The sequence below is a fragment of the Helianthus annuus genome, chromosome 6 (genome assembly GCF_002127325.2).
Source record: "Helianthus annuus cultivar XRQ/B chromosome 6, HanXRQr2.0-SUNRISE, whole genome shotgun sequence".
In the NCBI taxonomy this organism is placed as follows: domain Eukaryota; kingdom Viridiplantae; phylum Streptophyta; class Magnoliopsida; order Asterales; family Asteraceae; genus Helianthus; species Helianthus annuus.
Genome location: NC_035438.2, coordinates 27,687,685 through 27,706,415, shown reverse-complemented (window position 1 = coordinate 27,706,415; position 18,731 = coordinate 27,687,685). Strand labels below are relative to the sequence as shown.

General features: G+C 44.0%; 1 protein-coding gene across 1 annotated transcript; it reads left to right on the top strand.

Moving 5' to 3' along the window:
• Positions 1 to 1,802: 1,802 nt before the first annotated feature.
• On the top strand, positions 1,803 to 3,972 carry LOC118479523. Its single transcript, XM_035974080.1, has 6 exons — positions 1,803 to 1,986; positions 2,057 to 2,200; positions 2,513 to 2,706; positions 3,163 to 3,303; positions 3,469 to 3,651; positions 3,787 to 3,972. Exons 1-6 carry the CDS (start codon positions 1,803 to 1,805, stop codon positions 3,970 to 3,972), a joined length of 1,032 nt encoding a protein of 343 aa, XP_035829973.1.
• The last annotated feature ends 14,759 nt before the right edge of the window (positions 3,973 to 18,731 follow it).

Genomic DNA, 18,731 nt, shown 5'->3' with positions numbered 1-18,731 from the left:
TTTCGTTCCTCGATGTGAAGACTTAGTTGTGGCTCTTCCGTAGCAACCGTTTACGGAAGCTATGGTTGTGTGTGCAGCGACTCATGAGTGTCTGCGGTTTTGTCACCCCATATTCGCTTGAAACGGGTGTGTTGCTCGGATGTGGCTCTTGAAGGATCAGGAGTCAGGGTTGCTGATGTGCGTACGCGTATATTCCCTCCCTTCTTCTCGTTAAAGAAGTTGTTTATGCACCCTCTGTGGTTGTGAACCGGACATGAGGGATTTGAAGCTTGAAGAGAATGAAGGCAATGCGGTTTACCTGTTTTTGAGATACGGTTCAGTCCAAAGAACAACGCTGGTTCTGAGTATCTGACACACCGGTACGGGCTCGTGTGTGTCATCTCCGCATATTCCACGTGTGCTCGTGGGTATGTGCGGACATGTTTATACCCCTTAACCATGGAAAGATATAATTTTTTGGCTATTTTATGGGGTATGTAAAAAAAACGACATGCGGTATGGGTTATGGTGCGGTATACCAGAAAAACCGCATGCCGCTTATAATTTGGATAATGTAGTCGCTTTTTGTTGCATACGTGACTGATCACACGTGTGACTTGGTGGAAGTTGGTGAGATCTTTCTGGCATGTGCTGAAATGAAAGGACATTTACACTGCCCGAGGCATTAAATGCACTGTAGCAAGGAGTGTAAACGTCTCTCTTGTCAGGCGCGTGGGCGGCCACGCGCGCGTGATAACCGTCAGCGGAACTGTGGGTGTACACGTGTTGCCGCATAATTGGTTCTTTTCGAACGTGATGATTCGCTTTCTCCCTCCGCATTAATTGCGATGGGTATATAAGGGGAAACCGTTCGTGGTTTCCCCTCACTTGTTCGAAATTTCAAAAATTTTCCGGTGAGAGAAACATTTCCTTTGTCTTCTTTGAAGAGATTTCCTGAACTTCCGGTGAGGTTATTTTGAGTTTTTAGTGTTCATCTTCTATATTTCTGATGGCTGAACCATCGAATCCACACAATGTGGAGGGTGAGAACCCTGAACAGCCGGTAGTAGCGGTAGATGAAGACGAAGATGATGACGTTGATGCTTCCGGTGGTGGGTTACCGGTGTTGAAGTGGTCAAAGGGTGGTTTTCAGAACTTAATGACCACTGTAAAAATGGCTGATGATTGGAAGGCCACTTACCCACAAGAGGGGGACACCGGTGCCGATGCTCCGGCCGGTTATATTACCTTGTGGGCAGATTTTTTCACCAAAGGCAACCTTCGATTGCCGGTGACGGTGTTTGTTGCAGAGGTATTGGAGTACTATCATCTCCATATCTCCCAACTTAGTCCATTTGGTATGTTCCGAATCAGGAACTTTGAGTATACCTTTCGTGCCCATGGCTTGCCCATCACTGTTGAGAATTTCCGGCGGTTTTACCAGTTGACGGTGAACACCGTTTTTTTTTCTTTCACTCAACATCATGGGAGTTTGAAGTTGATGACACCTCCGAAGGGTGTGACCCATTGGAAGATGAAGTTCTTCTACGTTAAAGCCTGTGCGGTATATGCCAATATGACTTTCTGGGATGTCAATATTGGTGTCATGATGAGGATATTCCTGTTGCCACCGCGCAGACTGTGGACTGGTTCTCTAGGCTGCGGCCTATTGAACTCAAGAAGTTAGACAACAACCAGCTGGGGGTGTTGCGGATGATGCTTACTAGGCCGGACAGGAAGGCGAGGCCCGTTCTGCGGGAAAAGAGCGGTGGTAAGCCTGTTACTCTTTATTGTTTTCCTTGCTTCATTATCCTTGTAGTAATATGCATGCATGTGTTGTATCAGAGACTGCGGTTGGTCTGTGGAGGATGTTTGAGCCCAATTTCGAGGGCAAAGTTGAGCTGATTCCGGTTGAGCTACGGGAAGGTTTCAATCTAGAAATTGTTGGCAACTTCCGCGTACCCAAACGTGACGTGTTGAAGGCACCTGTACCAGAAGGAGAAAAAGGTATTTTCTAAGTTGTACTTGTTTTCCAAGTTCACCCTTGTCATTTGTTTGCTTGATTTCTCCAATGAAGCTGTCCTTGCGGACTTGGGGAAGTTTGAAAAGCGCATCCCCAAGAAACATGTGGAGAGGAAGCAGGTGAAGAAAACCACGCGGGGTCGTGGTAAGGAGAAGACTGATGGCTCAGTTGCCCCTCCTCTGGTGTCTCAGGCCGCACGTACCTATCGATCTTGTTATCGCAGATATACCGATTACGTGGTAGTATCTGATACCCTTGAGGGTTTGGGTGTTCTAGGTAGTGGTGCGGCTGCGGGTGGAACTGCTGCGGGCCCCCCTGTTGTTGGTAAGAAGAGAGAACCAGAGCAAAAGGCTGCTGGTGGTGGTGAATTGAAGCGTCGGAAGCTGCAGTCTAAAAGGGCTGCCCCGGCGCAAAAGAAACCTGCGGTTGCTGCTGGTGAGTATAACTTTTTTCATTGTTTTGCATGCACAATTTGTTGGATTAATAGTTATTGCTTTCTTTGCATTGCAGAACCACAAGATGCAGGATTTTCTTTTTTTGATTTTCCTTTGTCTCCCTCGCATACCGCTGCTGCGGATGCGGGGGTGCCAAAGGAGCCTGCGGTGCCAAAGGAGCCTGCGGCACCTTTTGTTGAGGTGATTCCTGATCCCACCGTGCAGGTGGAGAAGACGGTGGAGAAGACTGTTTCCCAGATATTTGATACTGTGGATTCCTCTAACAATCTGATCAGCCCAAATGATGGCGATGGATTGGACTTGAGGTTTTCGGATGCTGGGAAACAGAAGTCGGATGCTGAGCCGCAGAAAACTGATGCTGAGCCGCAGAAATCTTCTGCTGGTGAGAAGGTTACCGGTTCTTCTTCCGGTGGTGCGGGTTATGATGGGCCTCCGATTCAGCCTGGGGAGTCTGAATTGGAGTATTATTACCGCACCTATACACAGGATCGAAGTACGGTTTATCACCGACCCCCCTGGACGATTATGCAGGGGGATGATATTTCCAACGATCCTTCCGTGTGCAAGGAGATTCTGGGTGGTCTGGGCACCCCATTTGAAACTGAACGTGCCCGTGCCGCACCCCGTGAGCTGCGCATCAACCAACTTTCTACGATGTTAGTAGGAAGTTCCATTGTGGCGAATGCCATTTTGGAAGATTACAAGGTGCTAGGCCGCGGGGAAGAAGAAGCTGCTCGTTTGCGGGCCGAAGCAGAAGAGTTGGTGAAGGCTGCACGTGCGGGTGCGGAGCAGCTTGAAAGAGATAGAGCTGCTTTTGATAAGCAGAAAAAGACTGCAGAGTGGGCTGCAACTGCTGAGCTGAAACAGGTTCGTACTCTTGCCAAGTTACTTTCTGATGAACGCAAGAGTTGGAACGAAAAGTTTTCCAATGAGCGCAAGAAGTGGAAAGAATCTTGGACTAAGCAGAATGACAATCTGTTTCGTGCTCGTCAGGAGTTGACGAATGCCAAGGCAGCGAACGCTGCTTTGGGCAAAGAGAAGGCTGCAGCTGAGGTGGTTGCGGTTAAAGCCCAACAGGCGGAGGCCCGGGCTGTAAAGGCGCTTGAAGAGGCCAAGGAAGCGGGGGCTCGTGATGCAAAGGCCCTTAAGGAGGCCAAAGAGAGGGAGAGTCGCTCTTCTAAGGCTCTTGAAGAGGCGAATGCTGAGCGCACCCGTTTGAATCAAGTTGTTGCCAGCCTTCAGGTACAATTCGTTATTCCTGTTGTATTTTTCGTTCCTTCTTTTGAGAATGTTTACTGATTTTGTGAACTGGTTTTTGCTCTTTGGAAGGCTGAAGTTCAGACTCGCGAGGGTAAGCTCGCAGATATCACTGCCCGCGTGACTGTAGCGGAGGAGCGGGCAAACGCAGCTGTCGAGGCCAGGGATGCCTTGACGTCTTCGTTTAACCAGCTTGAGGCTGATCGTGAGTGGATGCGGTGTCACGGCATTGCACGTGTAAGTACTCCATGCCTTTGAGTTTACTTGGGTTAACATGTGAGTCTTATCCTTCTTTTATTGCAGATTGTTCAGGCTATCATGGATGCACCTGAAACCGCAACTGGTTTGGACTTGGTCAAGGAACGTGCCCGCGATGCCGGTTTTAAAGCTGGTTACAGCCGCTGTATCGGTCACATAAACGTCATGTCTAAAGGCGGTTATATTGAAGAGCGGTCCGGGTTTCGTGACGTGGACACCGAAGCGCTCCTTAACGCGGCTGTTGCCTCCTTTTACGATACGTCCCTCTCTTGCGTGGAGAAGTTGGACGAATGTTTAGAGGCTGCGGATTATGTAGACCGGTTGCGGATGCTGTATGCCGATGCAGAAGAGGAGAATCCTCCTGGTGGCGGCCAAGATGGCGCGGGTACCACTGGTTCAAAATAGGATTTAGGTTGGCCTGTGTGCCCCTTTTTTGTTTTCCTCTTGTATATGTAGGAACTTTGTGTAAATCCATCTGTGCACCGCGTGGGTGCCTGAAATTTTTGAATATAAAGTTTGTTGTTCAATTTGTACAAGTATTTTTACTTCTTGCATGATTGAACGTGTGTATGCGAGACTCTACCCATTGTGAATGGGGTTGAGTATACTCCATACCGTTGCCGTAGGAGTATGCGTCAATTCCATTGTATGCCTGATTAGGGTTAGGAATTGTATAAGTTTTGCAAAAACTTGTCCGGAGCTCTACCCATTGTGAATGGGGTTGAGTATACTCCATATCGTTGTCGTATGAGTATGCGTCAATTTCATTGTTTACCTTATTAGGGTTTAGGAATTCTTTAAGTTTTGTAAAAACTTGTCTATCCAGCTGGATAGACACTTAATATTCTGCCTTTTGCTGGCCTATTACAATATTTTTGTGTGGTTGGCACTTTGTGTGGGTATCGCGAATGAAGATTTTGCCAATCTGTTTTTGCGGATACCGCAAAGTGGAACACGCATTTGTAATAGTAGTAACAAACAATATTGCATTGAATTGCTCGTTTATTTAATTGCAAATGGCCTGCGGCCCGATAGATTACATGAAAATGTAAAAACATGGCTTACATGTAACAGCGTCTAAGCTGTTGTGCATTCCATGTGCGTGCGATAGGTTCGCCTTCTAACGTTTGTAATTTATACGCCCCTTTGCCCAAGACCTCGTTGATGAGGTAGGGTCCTTCCCACTTTGGGGCAAGTTTCCCTGGGCGTTCAGCATTAGATGCCTTGTTGTCGCGGAGTACGTAGTCTCCTGGGTTGAAAGTACAAACGCGGACGCGTGAGTTGTAGTACTTTTCAAGTTTGGATTTGTACTTGGCCTCGTTGATGGCCGCGTTTTCACGCCTTTCTTCCAAGAGGTCCAAGTCAATCCTGCGTTCCATACTGTTGTCTATTCTTTCAATAGCCAACATTCTGGGAGAAGGGATGCCTACTTCCGCGGGGATCACCGCTTCTGAGCCATAGACCAGGCTGAAAGGTGTCTCCCCGTTGCTTGTTTTTGGGCTAGTGCGGTGAGCCCATAAGATGCTTGGGAGTTCATCGACCCAGCCACGTCTGGCTGTTCCCAACCTTGCTTTGATGCCCTCGACTAGACTTTTATTGATACTCTCGACTTGGCCATTCCCTTGCGGGTGTGCCACGGATGAGAATATGTGCTCAATATGCAGTTCTTCTAGCCATTTTTGGAATTCGTCGGCAGCAAAGTTGGTGCCGTTATCGGTGACGATGCACATTGGTAGACCGAAACGACAGATGATGTGTTCCCATATGAATTTTCATGTTATCATAGCAGTGGTCGAGGCGAGCGGTTTTGCCTCTACCCATTTTGTGAAGTAATCAACCGCGACTATGATAAATTTGACCGCACCTGGTGCATCAGGGAAAGGTCCCACAACGTCGATTGCCCATTTCTGGAAGGGCCATGCAGTGGTGACCGGGACTAGGTTGTTCTTGGGGCGCAAAGTTTTTGGAGCATGTCGTTGACAGTTGATACATTTGCGCAACTCTTTGACGGCGTCCAAGTGCATGCCGGGCCAGTAATACCCAGCATTCATGATTTTGGCCACTACCATGCGTGGTCCTGCGTGTATGCCGCACATACCCTCGTGTATCTCTCTGATGAGGTATGTGGCATCCTGGGGGTTGACGCATCGTAGGAGTGGCCCTAGGTATGATTTGCGGTATAAGATACCGTCTCCCATTTGATAATCGCATGCTTTGTATTGTAGCTAGCGTGCCTCTGACTTGCTTTCGGGAGTCACACTTGATTGCAAATATGCAATAATTGGTGTCATCCAAGATGTTGTACCGTATTGGATGACGTTGACCTGGCGCAGGGGTACTGAAGGATTTTGTAGAATTTCGATGCGTATCTCCTTTGCCAGGTGTTGGAAGCTGGTGGATGCAAGTTTTGAGAGTGCATCCGCGGATTTGTTTTCACTTCTGTTAATATGTCGGATATTAAATGAAGTGAACTTTGATGTTAGTTGCAGGGCTTGCTCGAGGTAGAGGATCATGATATCCCCCTTTGCGGCATAGTCGCCGCGTATCTGTCCTGCAACCAACAAAGAGTCGACGTGTGCTTCCAGATGTTGCACGCCGAGTTTGACTGCTAAACGTAGTCCTGCCAGTAGGGCCTCATATTCTGCCTCGTTATTTGTAATTTTGAAATCGAGGCGGATTGCATATGTAAGTTCTTGGCCATCAGGGCTGACGAGTCGCAGACCTGCGCCTGCGCCTTCCTCGTTGGAGGCACCATCAGTAAAGAGTGCCCAAATCTTCGAGGAAGCTGGTTTTGGCGTAGGATTTTGTGCTGCTTCGCATTCTTGAATGCGATCGGCCGGTACCTCGGCGGCGAAATCAGCTAAGACTTGGCCTTTAATCGCGGGGTGCGGTTTATAGTTCAGCGTGTGCGCGCCCAGCTCAATTGCCCATTTTGCTAACCTACCAGAAATGTCAGGTTTGGATAGGATCGGGCCGATCCTGTAATTGGTTAGCACCGTGATGACATGGTTTGCGAAGTATCGTCGCAACCGTCTTGATGCGTGTACTAGAGCTAATACCAATTTCTCCATTATTGAATATCGTGTTTCTGGGTCGTTGAGCATCTTGCTGATGTAATAGATGGGCGTTTGAACTCCCTCCCACTCCACTATCAGTACCGCACCTACTGCGTTGTCTGCGGCAGATAGGTATAGTATGAGTGGTTCATCCTTGCGTGGTGCGGTTAAAGTTGGGAGTTGCATCAAACACTCCTTCACTTCTCGGAAAGCGTTCTCCGCCTCTGCGGTCCACTGGAATTGTTCTTTCTTTAAACAGTTCCGCAGGGTCTTGATGAAGGGATAAGACTTAGCTGCATGGTTGGCTAAGAATCTATTTAGTGCGGCTAGCCTGCCGGCCAGCCGTTGCATTTCTTTCATCGTTGAAGGCGATGGCATGCGCTCGATCGCCTGAACTTTCTCCGGGTTTACCTTGAATCCATCTTTAGTCACAATGAACCCAAGGAATTTGCCTTCTTCCATTCCAAACGAGCATTTCCCTGGATTGAGCTTTATGTTAACGCGTCGCAGAGTCTAGAATGTTCTTTCGATATCTGTGAGCATGGTATCTTCCTCCATGCTCATGACGACTAGGTCGTCCATGTAGATTTCGACACCTTTGCTTATTTGCCCGCGGAAAGTGTCGTTCATCAGTTTTTGGTAGGTTGCGCCCGCGTTACGCAACCCAAACGGCATTTTTGTATAACAGTAATTCTCGGTAGGAGTGCGGAATGCCGTTTTATCTTCATCCTCGATTGCCATTTGTACCTGGTGGTAACCTTTGTAGCAATCGAGGAAACACTTCCATCTGAATGGTGCGAGATTATCGACCTTTTCGTCGATTTCTGGAAGTGCGTAACAATCCTTGGGACAGGCTTTGTTGAGATCTTTGTAATCGACGCACATGCGCCAGCCCCCAGATGGTTTTTCTACCATGACTGGGTTGGACAACCAAGTCTGGTATTTAACTTCCCGCAGGATGCCTGCGGAGAGCAGTTCTTCCACCTGCTCTTGCATTGCCTGGTTTTTAGCGGATCCAAGGTGGCGTTGGCCTTGGATCACCGGCTTGATACCTGGCAAGGTATTCAAGTGATGTTGCGCGATATCACGTGGGACCCCTGTCATGTCTGCGGGTGTCCACGCGAAAATGTCTTGGTTCCTGAAGAGAAGCTGCTTCAGGTGCGCTTTGGTGGTCGGGGACAAGGCGTGACCCAATGTAACCTTTTGTTCTGGGTATCTCGCGTTGAGAACCTATTTTTCTGGTTGGTTGCTGGGGGTGGGCCTTGCGACCTTGGTTGGACGTATTTCGTCCGACATCATGACGTCTCTGTGTGCGTAGATTATCGCGATCCCCGATTCGGTTGGGAAACCGACAGCAGAGTGGGGGACGGACGTAATCGTATTGAAATCGCCTTGGGATTCCCTCCCAAGGAGTACGTCATATCTGGAGGTGTGAGGTAAAACCATAAAGTTTACCTCTTCTGTTCGTGTGTGCCTTCCGCTGGTAAGACGCACAAGAAAAGTTATCTGGCCCAGGGGAAAGACAGTTTCCCCTGCGAACCCGGCCAACGGGTAATCTACTGCTTGCAACCGATCTTTGTCCTCCTGGTCGAACTGGTTGAAGCATTGTTCGTAGATTATATCAGAAGTATTGCCCGGGTCGATGAATAGACGCTCGGTGCAGTAATGCGCCAGTTGGCCTGTAATAACGACGGCGCGCCTGTCGTGCGGTCCGCCTCGGACTTTTGGAAAGACGACTTGCTCGTCTTTCCAGTCATTGTCCGATCTTCTCGCCGCCTTACGCGGCCTACCTTTACCTCCGTTGATCATGTGGGTTGAGGCCACATACATGGTCTTCTTCCCTGAGGAGGTGCCTTCGCCATGAGGGGTGATGCGCTTGGTGGGTTTCTGCCCACCCGGCAAAAGATGTTGTAATTTCCCCTCTTTTAAGGCTCACTCAATCTCCAGCCGGAGACTGATGCAGTTGTTTGTGGTGTGGCCCGAGTCCTTGTGATACTCACAGTAGAGTGTGAGATCCTGATTTTTCTTGGACTTCATCGGTTGGGCCGGTCGCAAGAGCTGTGCGTCCGTAAGAAGGACTTCGCTTGGCGACACAGTGATCTCGGTCCAGTTGCGATCCCGAGAATCTTTCTTTGGTGCCCGGTTGTCCCGTTGGGGGTTGTAGTTCCTTGGGTCAAACGGGTTGGTCCGCAGGAAGTATGGTTTGGAAATATCGTGATTCCAACGTCCCGGTTGCGTTTATTGTTACGCTTGGACTCTTGGTGGGAGGTTTCGGCTTGGGGCTGTGCCTTTGCCATATGCGATTCAAGAGACCGCTGCGTCTGGGCGTATGTATTGACCGCGGCCATGACATCTTTCCATTTTTTAGGCAAGCCCTCCTTGCCAGAGATGGTCATGACCATCTGCCTGTCCCTAACGGCCTTGATGAAATGGTTCCGTGCCATTTGGTCTTGCACGTCACCTATCTCTAGTCACTCTTTATTGTACCGGACGACGAATGCTTCTAGAGATTCATCGTCCCTGCGCCAGATATTCATGACGTCTAACGAATCACGTACGTGACGTCGTTGCTGGCTGAAGTGAGCGAGGAACTTTACATGCAGATCCTCGAATGAGGCCAGTGATCCCACTGGCAAAGAATCGAACCAAGCCCTGGCCAGACCCGTAAGGGTCTGGGGGGAAAAATTGCACCAAGTGGGTTCATCCCAAAGGCCGTTGCACCCTGCACCCATGAAAACGTTCATGTGGTCGTCCGGGTCGGACGAACCGTTGTATTTCCCGACGTTGAATGGGAATTTTGTTGTGGTGACATGGGCGTGGGCAATTCGCGGGGTGAATTTGGAGTTTTCGGCCGCAGCTTTCGGCCTGCATGGCTGGTTCTCTGGGCGTTTTGCGGCCCTGAGGTATGTGTTGCGGGGGTGAGTGGGAGGGACATAGTTGCGTCCTCCCGGTCTGCTGCTGGTGTCATGCGAATCCCCGATATATGTATGGTCGTCCGGGTCGGTACGACCATACCCTTCGGTATACGGTTACGGGCCCAACCGGCTCTGAATTCCAGAGCCATGTCGGGATGCGGACCGTCGCCTGTCCTCACCGTAAGGACCTAGGCGGGTATGCACTGGTCCCCTGGTGTGGGACCCGTATGAGGAATCGTCCTCGTTTATTGTGCGGACCTCACAGTAAGATGATCCGCGGTCTTCACGTTTGCTTCTCGAAGCTGGACATGAATGTACCCTGCCTTCGTATTGTAGAATACGATTGGCAGGGGTGTGCGGTGCTGGGGTAGGCCCAGCTTGTATTTGCGCTTCCGCACAAGCGCGGTTGTATGTTGCAGTCAGCAGGGCTGCCTGCCGGTCATACCAGGTATGGACGTCCATGCCTGGTGGGATCACAGATGCGTACTGTGATAAGTCATGTCCGAATGTAAGGGATGGGCCCCTTTGTGTCGACGTGCCGATGTGTCCGGGTTGCGAGGTTGAGGGATTGACCCCTACCGGACCTAGGTTTGTGGGATTTTGGTTATCCCCAGTGTTGTTTTGTTGATCAGTCATGATCTTGTGAGAGGGAAAAGGATGATTTAAAAGTGATAAGAGTAGCGGTGGGCGCCAATGATGAAACAACTGTTAACCGGGCAGGGTTAACACACTGATCTCGTCAAGAAGGGTTAATCCCTTCCTCTCGAGGATCGCTGGCTGGATCACCGGTGGGTTGATCTCCTGCACAAGGAAACAAACCGTGACTCGTAACAAGGAGGATGGGGTGGGGGTGCTCCTTGTTACCACTCTCCGGCGTGAGAATCAGTAATCTGCTTGGGAAGCAAAGTATGATAGTAGTAGTAGTGAGAGAGTTGTGAAGAGATACCTCAAACCTGGTTTGGGGTTGGTATTTATAGCCGAGGAGTGAAGGAGGAGGATGATGGACAGACTGACGACGTGCTGCACCTTTGCAGGTGTGTCAGGCTTGTCGGGTGCGGAGGTTACGCCACGTCAGTCTGTTACTTACGTAGCCCTGACAGATGACTGTCATTTGGTGCTACTTGCACTGTGGTGTCAGTCCCACTTGTTGGGCGTATAGGATGCGGTGCGAGCCGCATCGCTGCCTGCGGTAACATCTGATGTTACCGCGTCCCTTGCTTGTGATCAAGAAATACGCGAGACGCGGTGCCAGCCGCATCGTCGCCTGTGGGGACTGTTGCTGTTGTCCAGCTTCCTTGTATTGATAGAAGTGTTCACTGGACGCGGTGCCAGGCCGCATCGCTGTGAATACTTCCGTTTTCATACACCAGATGTGATGCTATGCCGCATCACTCTACCGTTCTAATATTCCAGGTAAGTCCTTCTCCATCACTGGACAGATTGGATTCAACCACTGTGTCGATGCGTTCCCGCACGGACATAAGTAGGTTGTTAGCTAATGGGGGTTTTGATAAGGGTAATGGTCACTCGCGGTCGATGCTGACGCGAGATCTGGGACCATACCCCTTCAACAACCCTACTTACCATTACTAGTAAAAGTACTTAGGACCGATCTTTAAACTTGTTTTTTACCGACCTTTCAAGATCGATCAATTAGTAATCACCAAGGATATCAAATTAAAAATTTAATTTTATTTGTAAATCTTAGATTCTGCATTTAGGTTTTTTATTTGACTTATTGACTAGTTTAGGATTTTTTTTGTATTGATGGCTATTCAATTGATTAGATTTTCATTATTTTACACGACACATGTTTAAAGTAAACTTTTGAGTTAAATATCGATGTCGACTCTAACACCTGCTTCCTTTAATAATTGCCAATTGTCGTAGGGATGACATTTTCTTTGCTTTTCTCTTCTATTAGCTAAGGCGTTATTATTGTTACTATGTTGCTTATCACCATCGCCACAGGTCATTCTGACGTGGCCTGTCACCAATGGCCATCCCATTACTTGTGCCAGCGTTGTGGCCGCAAATCCCGCGCCCTTATTTCTATTTTCTTCTTTTATTTTTGGTGACTCTTATGCCGGATACCAACCATCTTCTTTTTTCTCACAGATCGCCGACTTGTAATCTCACTTAGCCACGTATGAATTTTTTTTTTTTTTTTGCTTATTCACTTGGGTGTTCAATACATAAAAGTAGAGTCTAAATGATTCGAGCTCAACTCGCCTAGGTCGAGCTTGGGTCATTTGACATAAAAGAGGTCGTGCTCAAGCTTAGCTCATTAAAAGCTCCATGTCTAAATCTCAAGCTCGACTCATAAGTCATTTTTCAAGGTCAAGCTCAGCTCATTTATACTTTATTGATTATTAAACTACTTTAATTATATTAATTGTAATTATTTATGTATAATTCTATATACTACACAATATATATTATTTTTTCTATTAGAATTATAGTATTTATTATGTAATTTTATATACCAAAGGGCTTGTAGCTTTATAGTACCACCAATGTATTTTCGAAATGTGTTCCTTCCTAAGTGATTGAGGGTTTTAGTTATGTGGTGTGACATTGGTGTAAATTTAGGATTAAGCTTAGAGGTTGTTTGAGTTAATCATTACAAAAATATTATTATATGAGCTCCTTTTTAAACTCGAACTCATTTAAACTCAATTTTATTCAAGTATTTAACGAGTCGATCACATATAACTTGTAATTACTTCCACTCATTTACACCCTCCTTAAAACCTAAAACAAATTAGTCGTTTCTTGCGCCACATTTCTTATCATCTTTTTAACTTTTCCTCATGGCTAAATTGTTTGTTGGACATTTGAGTTTTTTTTTTCTCTTTCTACTTTTACTAGAGTGTTGTTGTACCTTTTTATTTGTTGTCACTAACATCTTTTCTTTTGTTTACGGCTTGTGGGCTTACCATTGTAGTGTTCTGTTGTCATCACATTGTCGTTGATTATCAATATGTTACTATGTATGGTGTGCATCCAACATTGCGTCCAATCACTCTTGTATTTTAGTGTTTTCTATCTTTATAGAGAGTTATTGTCACTGCAACCTTTTCATTGTCATCTCACACCGTCATCGTCCACCTCGTCATGATGTATGTTGCCACATGATGCTTCTTGGTCTTGTTTCTGATCTCATCGTCCACCTCGTCATGATGATGTCGATAACTCGAATGCGAGACTCGTATGTGAACTGGTTGAAATGAAAAATTAGGGTGGAAAACACCCGTAACTCACAAAATAATCATCATAAAACGTTTTTAATAACTTAGTTTTTTATTTTAAATTGTTGGTTTGTTATGTTGACTGATATTAATATTTTAGTTTTTTTTTTCTTTTTCATTTAAGAATCTAGTCAATATTTTGGTTGCTGGACCAAACTTAATGAGTAAGGGGCTGTTTGTTTACTTTTTAATAGGGCTTTTAATGGTTCAGACCTCTTACTAGTTTATCACTTAATGATTCAGACTGTTTGTTTCGCGAGCAGATGTTTGAATGGTTCAAACATTTGCCTCTGAATGGTTAAGCATTATACTGAGTTTGAATGGTTAAGACCTCTAATCTGAATTGGTTAGACATCTGTCTCTGAACGGTTAAGCATTATACTACCTCTTAATGGTTCAGACCTCTACTCTTACTGGTTCAGCACTTAATGGTTCAGACCTCTTACTGGTTTAACACTTAATGGTTCAGACCTCTTACTGGTTCAGCACTTAATGGTTCAGACCTCTTACTGGTTTAGCACTTAATGGTTCAGACCTCTTACTGGTTTAGCACTTAATGGTTCAGACCTCTTACTGGTTCAGCACTTAACCATTCAGAAGTTGCCAAATAGCCCCTAAGTTGTAGGAATTAGGTTAACTTTTTATTAAAAATAGTAATAAAATAAATAATAACGATACTCTCATTATACGCTGGAAATACTATAGTACAATACCGGTTACAAAACTAAATAAAAAGTGATCCATCAAAACGCCCATAATCCATGCCGCACGCGTGTGCGAGTGCATTGCACCCTTTAGTGTCCCACTAGTTTGCCCAAAGGTAAACAACATACAAGGAGAACTCCTCCTCAAAGCCACTTCAAGTTTTGTCATCCCACCTATATGAGACAAGTTGACAAAGCTTAATCTATATTTCTCATCTTTGGTTGTTCCAACCATACAACTTCCAGTCTCGATATCTCATTCATCTTAGCTCTATTTTGGACATAGTTTGGTTCGTTATGATGTTCTCACAACGTAGAACATAAACCCATGAATAATTCTTTATACAATACATATATAAATATAATTAATGGTATCCAAAATATTTAGTGAAAACCCTGTTTCACTAAAATTTCCAACATAAGTTACTAGAGTTATATATAAAAATTTCTCCCATTTGGGTTTTTTCTATACGTTTATTATAAAGCATCTAGCACTTTTATAACTTTTGTTCCCCACCATGTGGTAACAAAGCTCGTTAGTTACCTCATAGCACGATGAGTTGGAGTAAATCACTTATGTCCCCCATTTTTATAGGAGAGATCATGGAGTTGATGGTTTGTGACATGTGTTGGATGGCCTCAATGTTAAGGGTGACAAACTTGACACAATCCTTGAAGACCTATGTGTCATGGTCATAGCTGGGAGAAACGACTACCGAAATGATGATGGTGGTTATTATGGTGCTATTCGACATCCCATTGTGAGCAAAGGAGGTGTTGGTAACACTAGTCATAACTATCAACATCTTGTTAACATGAAAAGGTCATTACCTTATTCAATTCTGTTACGTGGCAAGAAGTATGTTCATTTTGATACTTCTATGTTGAGTCGACGAATCTCACGAAGATGATGATGTGTCACATCAAGATATAGAGGTTTACAACAAACGTAAGGAAACTCCATCCATAATGTTGGAGGTAACAAAGGTGTTAGCATGGTGTATAGTCAAGAAAACAAATGATGAAGAGAGTGAAGACAATTATAAAGTTAACAACATCATTTGGGTTCCTAAGGTGGAGGGTAGAGAACCACCAACAAAATGAATAATAGATGAAAATATAAACCAAAGGTGATTGTGGGAGCTAAGAAATTTATGAAAGTAGAGAAGCAAAGTAACTCATTAACTAAACTCCTTACTCCTAGAACTCGAAGAACAAGTTCTTTTCAAGTGAGGAAGATTGACATGGGGCCGATAACTCAAATTAGAGACTCGTATGTGAAGTGGTGGGAATGCGGAAGAAGGATGAAAAACCAATCTATAACTCACATAATAATCATCATAAAGCCTTTTTTAAATTTTTTTAAATTGTTGGTTTTATTGTTTATTAGGTTTGGTTTGATGATTTTGTTGACTGGAATTAATGTTTCGGTTATGTCTTCTATTTCTTTTAAGATTGTAATCGATATTTCGGTTAATTTGGCCAAACTTAACAAGTGAGTCACTAGAATAATGTATAAATTGAGCGCTCGTTATATCAGTAGAGACAAATTTTGATATATGATAATAAAATTTCTCCCGTTTGGATTTTCTCTAAACATTTGCTAGAGCCTAGAATGATATATCTAGTACTTTTATTACTTCCATCGCGTGTGGGGACTTTTCTTTGGTTTCATCTGTATGAAGGGTCTTTATCTTTTGCTACAAAATATTTTAATCAACAAGCTACTATCATGAGTTTTATTTAGGCTTTTATTTTAACTTTAAGACCAGGTATAGTGATACACTTGAATAATGCCTCCATCCATGGGCATTGTGCGCCATGTGACAGTTCAGTCAGCAATGGGGTATTATGAGGCATTTTTCTAAAATGTGTGTAGTGAGGATGTGGGCATTGTGGGGCATTATGTTAAAAGGGGTGTTAAACAATTAAATAAAAAAAATACCATCAAAAAAATCTTATTGACCAAACAAAAAGAAGATTAACTGCGATTGGCCAAAACAAAATGAACAAGACTTGGAAAAAAGAACGCAAAAACATTTTTTTTGGAAATAACGCCCATGGGGGCGGGTTGGCAGCGTTTTGAGGTGTTTTTTTTTGGGGGAAATGCCCAAAACCCCCAACTACGGGTGGTTTAACATGCATGAGCATTAAAAAATCTCTCTAAAATTGGGTAGCCTTCTCTTTAACACATTGGTCAACTGGATGGCAAATGAACCATCTTTCTTCCCTCTATATGTATTCATACCAAGCAATGGCCCTTTAAAGTGGTCTCAACCTCCCATTCAATGTTCAAGATGATGTTGTGAGAACCAGAGGCTCCTCTTATCTTTCTCAGTGTTTGAGTGCAAGTAATATGCATGACTTAAATGCACCTACGTCCAACAAATATTTTTGTGGAACAAGAGATAGTATTATAGGAGCTTTCCATGTGTTGTAAATTTTTCAAAACCGGAAGTCCATTTAAGACTATTGGTCATTCATTCTGGTCAAAGGAACCCCTTTTATCCAATGTTTAATAATCAATATACATACATTAACTATTAGCAAGTGGAACCCATTTCATTTTCAGGCCTTTAAAGTAATTTAACAAATTTCATTTCATTAACAAAACTAGTTATTTGCGTATTAGTGTGCCCTTTAGTGCATCTTATGACTTTTAATGACTTCTATTCATTGCTTAATTTTTGTTCAACGTATGAGTTTTGGAGTTCTCTCTCTACGAAAAGCAAAAACTTCTCTCATTGATGAGGAAGTTATGTGCAACAGCCAACAAAGGTGTTGATAGCGGTGTTCTAATTGGCGATGGGTAGTGAGCAATGACAACACCAGCAGCATCATCGACAACATCAGCAATAGCAGCAGCAGCAGCAACAACACCTAGTAAATTCCACAGTTAGCAAAGATACCAATAGCGTTTGGGGAATATGAGATATTGACAAACCTTACCTCCATGGCTCCATCCTTAGGGAAACAAAAGTTGCTTCTAGAGAGAACCTCGACCTCAAAACAAACAACAGACAAACAAATAGAACTAAAGTTATAGAAATACGAAGCTAGCAACAATCAAAGAAGCGGAGAGAGAGTAATACGGTAACAATAGAAACATAGATTCCATCATACAACAATATATATGTTTCTATTTTTACCGTATTACTCTCTCTCCGCTTCTTTGATTGTTGCTAGCTTCGTATCAGCAGAAAACACCCTAAAGTGTGAGAACGGTGAGAACGCATCCTGATGGAACACGTGGCGCGGGATATAATTAGGGTAAGAGGGGCTTTTTTGTCTTTTTAATCTTCTTTTTCCCCAATTCGTGTGTCACAGTGCTGCTTCATTTTTGGCGTCTAAGATTATTTTGGCATTAATTAGATTCAATAACTACCTGGCGTTTTACTTTTTTTTTATGTGTCTTGTTGAATTAATTGTTTTTATGTCACATAAATAATTTTTTTTTGGTGTTATGGCGTTCCCAGGTGAATTAATCTCATATATGTTATAAAGGTAAATTTTTTAGCGTTCGTGGCGTTGTTAATAATTCATTACCATTCATTAATATTTCATAAGATTACAATAAGACGAAATCAAAACAAACTAATAGTCTTCTGTGTATGGGATTACATCAGAGATGTACTCATCGCTTTGTTCATCACTTTCTTCAGATTCATCATCATCATATTTTGCATTTGCGTATAACGCCATCATCCTGTCTCTTCTTTGCTGCAGCCTATACTTAAATATCATTATAACCCTGGATCTTACATCGTTCGAAGGTGCTAAATCACAAAGTTGTTCAAGAAGATGTAGCCTCTCTGTCTTCAACATTTCCTCCATCAGCAGTGAATATTCCACCTCGTATCGATAAGTCACTTTAACCGTTCCTACTTCTTCATGCACCACCCAACTGCTAACTTGGTAGAGGAGTATCGTTAATATCATTATCATCATCATCTTCTGCTGGAAATTTTTTCTCCAATCTTCTTATTACCTTTTGAGATCTTTCACAATCGTTGGCCATTGGAACCCTAAGGGCCAGAATATCCCTCTGAACCCCTTCATCCATACTAAGTATGGACTTGATTGTCTTGACCTTCACCCTTCTCCTATCAGAGAACTTTAGGATGAAACGTCTCTCCGACCTCTCAAACCTCCATGCAATAACCTTAGCCATTTTTTAAGTTGTCTGGCACAATGTGTGGCGTTTTAGATAATGTGTGTAGTGTTAAGTTGTGTTTACATGTTCTACTTTTATAATGACTTTTTTTCCCGCCATGTAGGATGCAGTCCTATAAAGTGACAGGTAATTATGGTGTTTTGAAAAGATAAATAAATTCAATTTCCAATGGAGTGGCTTTTAATATAATAAATGTTAGTAATAAAGTTTCCGTCGCTTCAGTTTACTGTTTGTAGTTACTGTTTGTTCAGCTTAATGTGTTTATGGCTGTAACACGTCCCATCTTTTTGAGATTTTGGCGTTTTATATTTTTAATGGCGTTTAGATAAAGATGACACTTTGTTCTATTCTCTTGCACATTGTTTTATACTTTTTTTTTTGAGTTTTTAATAATACGTGTCCAAAGTAATTTTATTATAGTTTGGGAGTTTGGGCATTTTATGGCATGATGACGTTTCACAAGCATTTGTCCGTGTGGCATTTTATTATATTTTTTTTAGAGAATTAATTTAGAGTTAATTGCCAAAATAGTCCCTGTGGTTTGGCCTGTTTTGCCAGTATAGTCCAAAGGTTTCATTTTTAATATCTGGATCCAAAAAGGTTTTATCGTTGCCATTTTGGTCCAACTGACTTAACTCCATCCATCTTCCTCAGTTAGT

Excerpts from the sequence above, each read along its gene's own strand:
- LOC118479523 (XM_035974080.1), top strand. The coding sequence starts at position 1,803 with ATGCATGCATGTGTTGTATCAGAGACTGCGGTTGGTCTGTGGAGGATG. Across the intron at positions 2,707-3,162 it reads TTTCCCAGATATTTGATACT|GTGCTAGGCCGCGGGGAAGA; the intron begins GTGGATTCCTCT and ends GAAGATTACAAG. Across the intron at positions 3,652-3,786 it reads CTTCTAAGGCTCTTGAAGAG|GCTGAAGTTCAGACTCGCGA; the intron begins GCGAATGCTGAG and ends GCTCTTTGGAAG.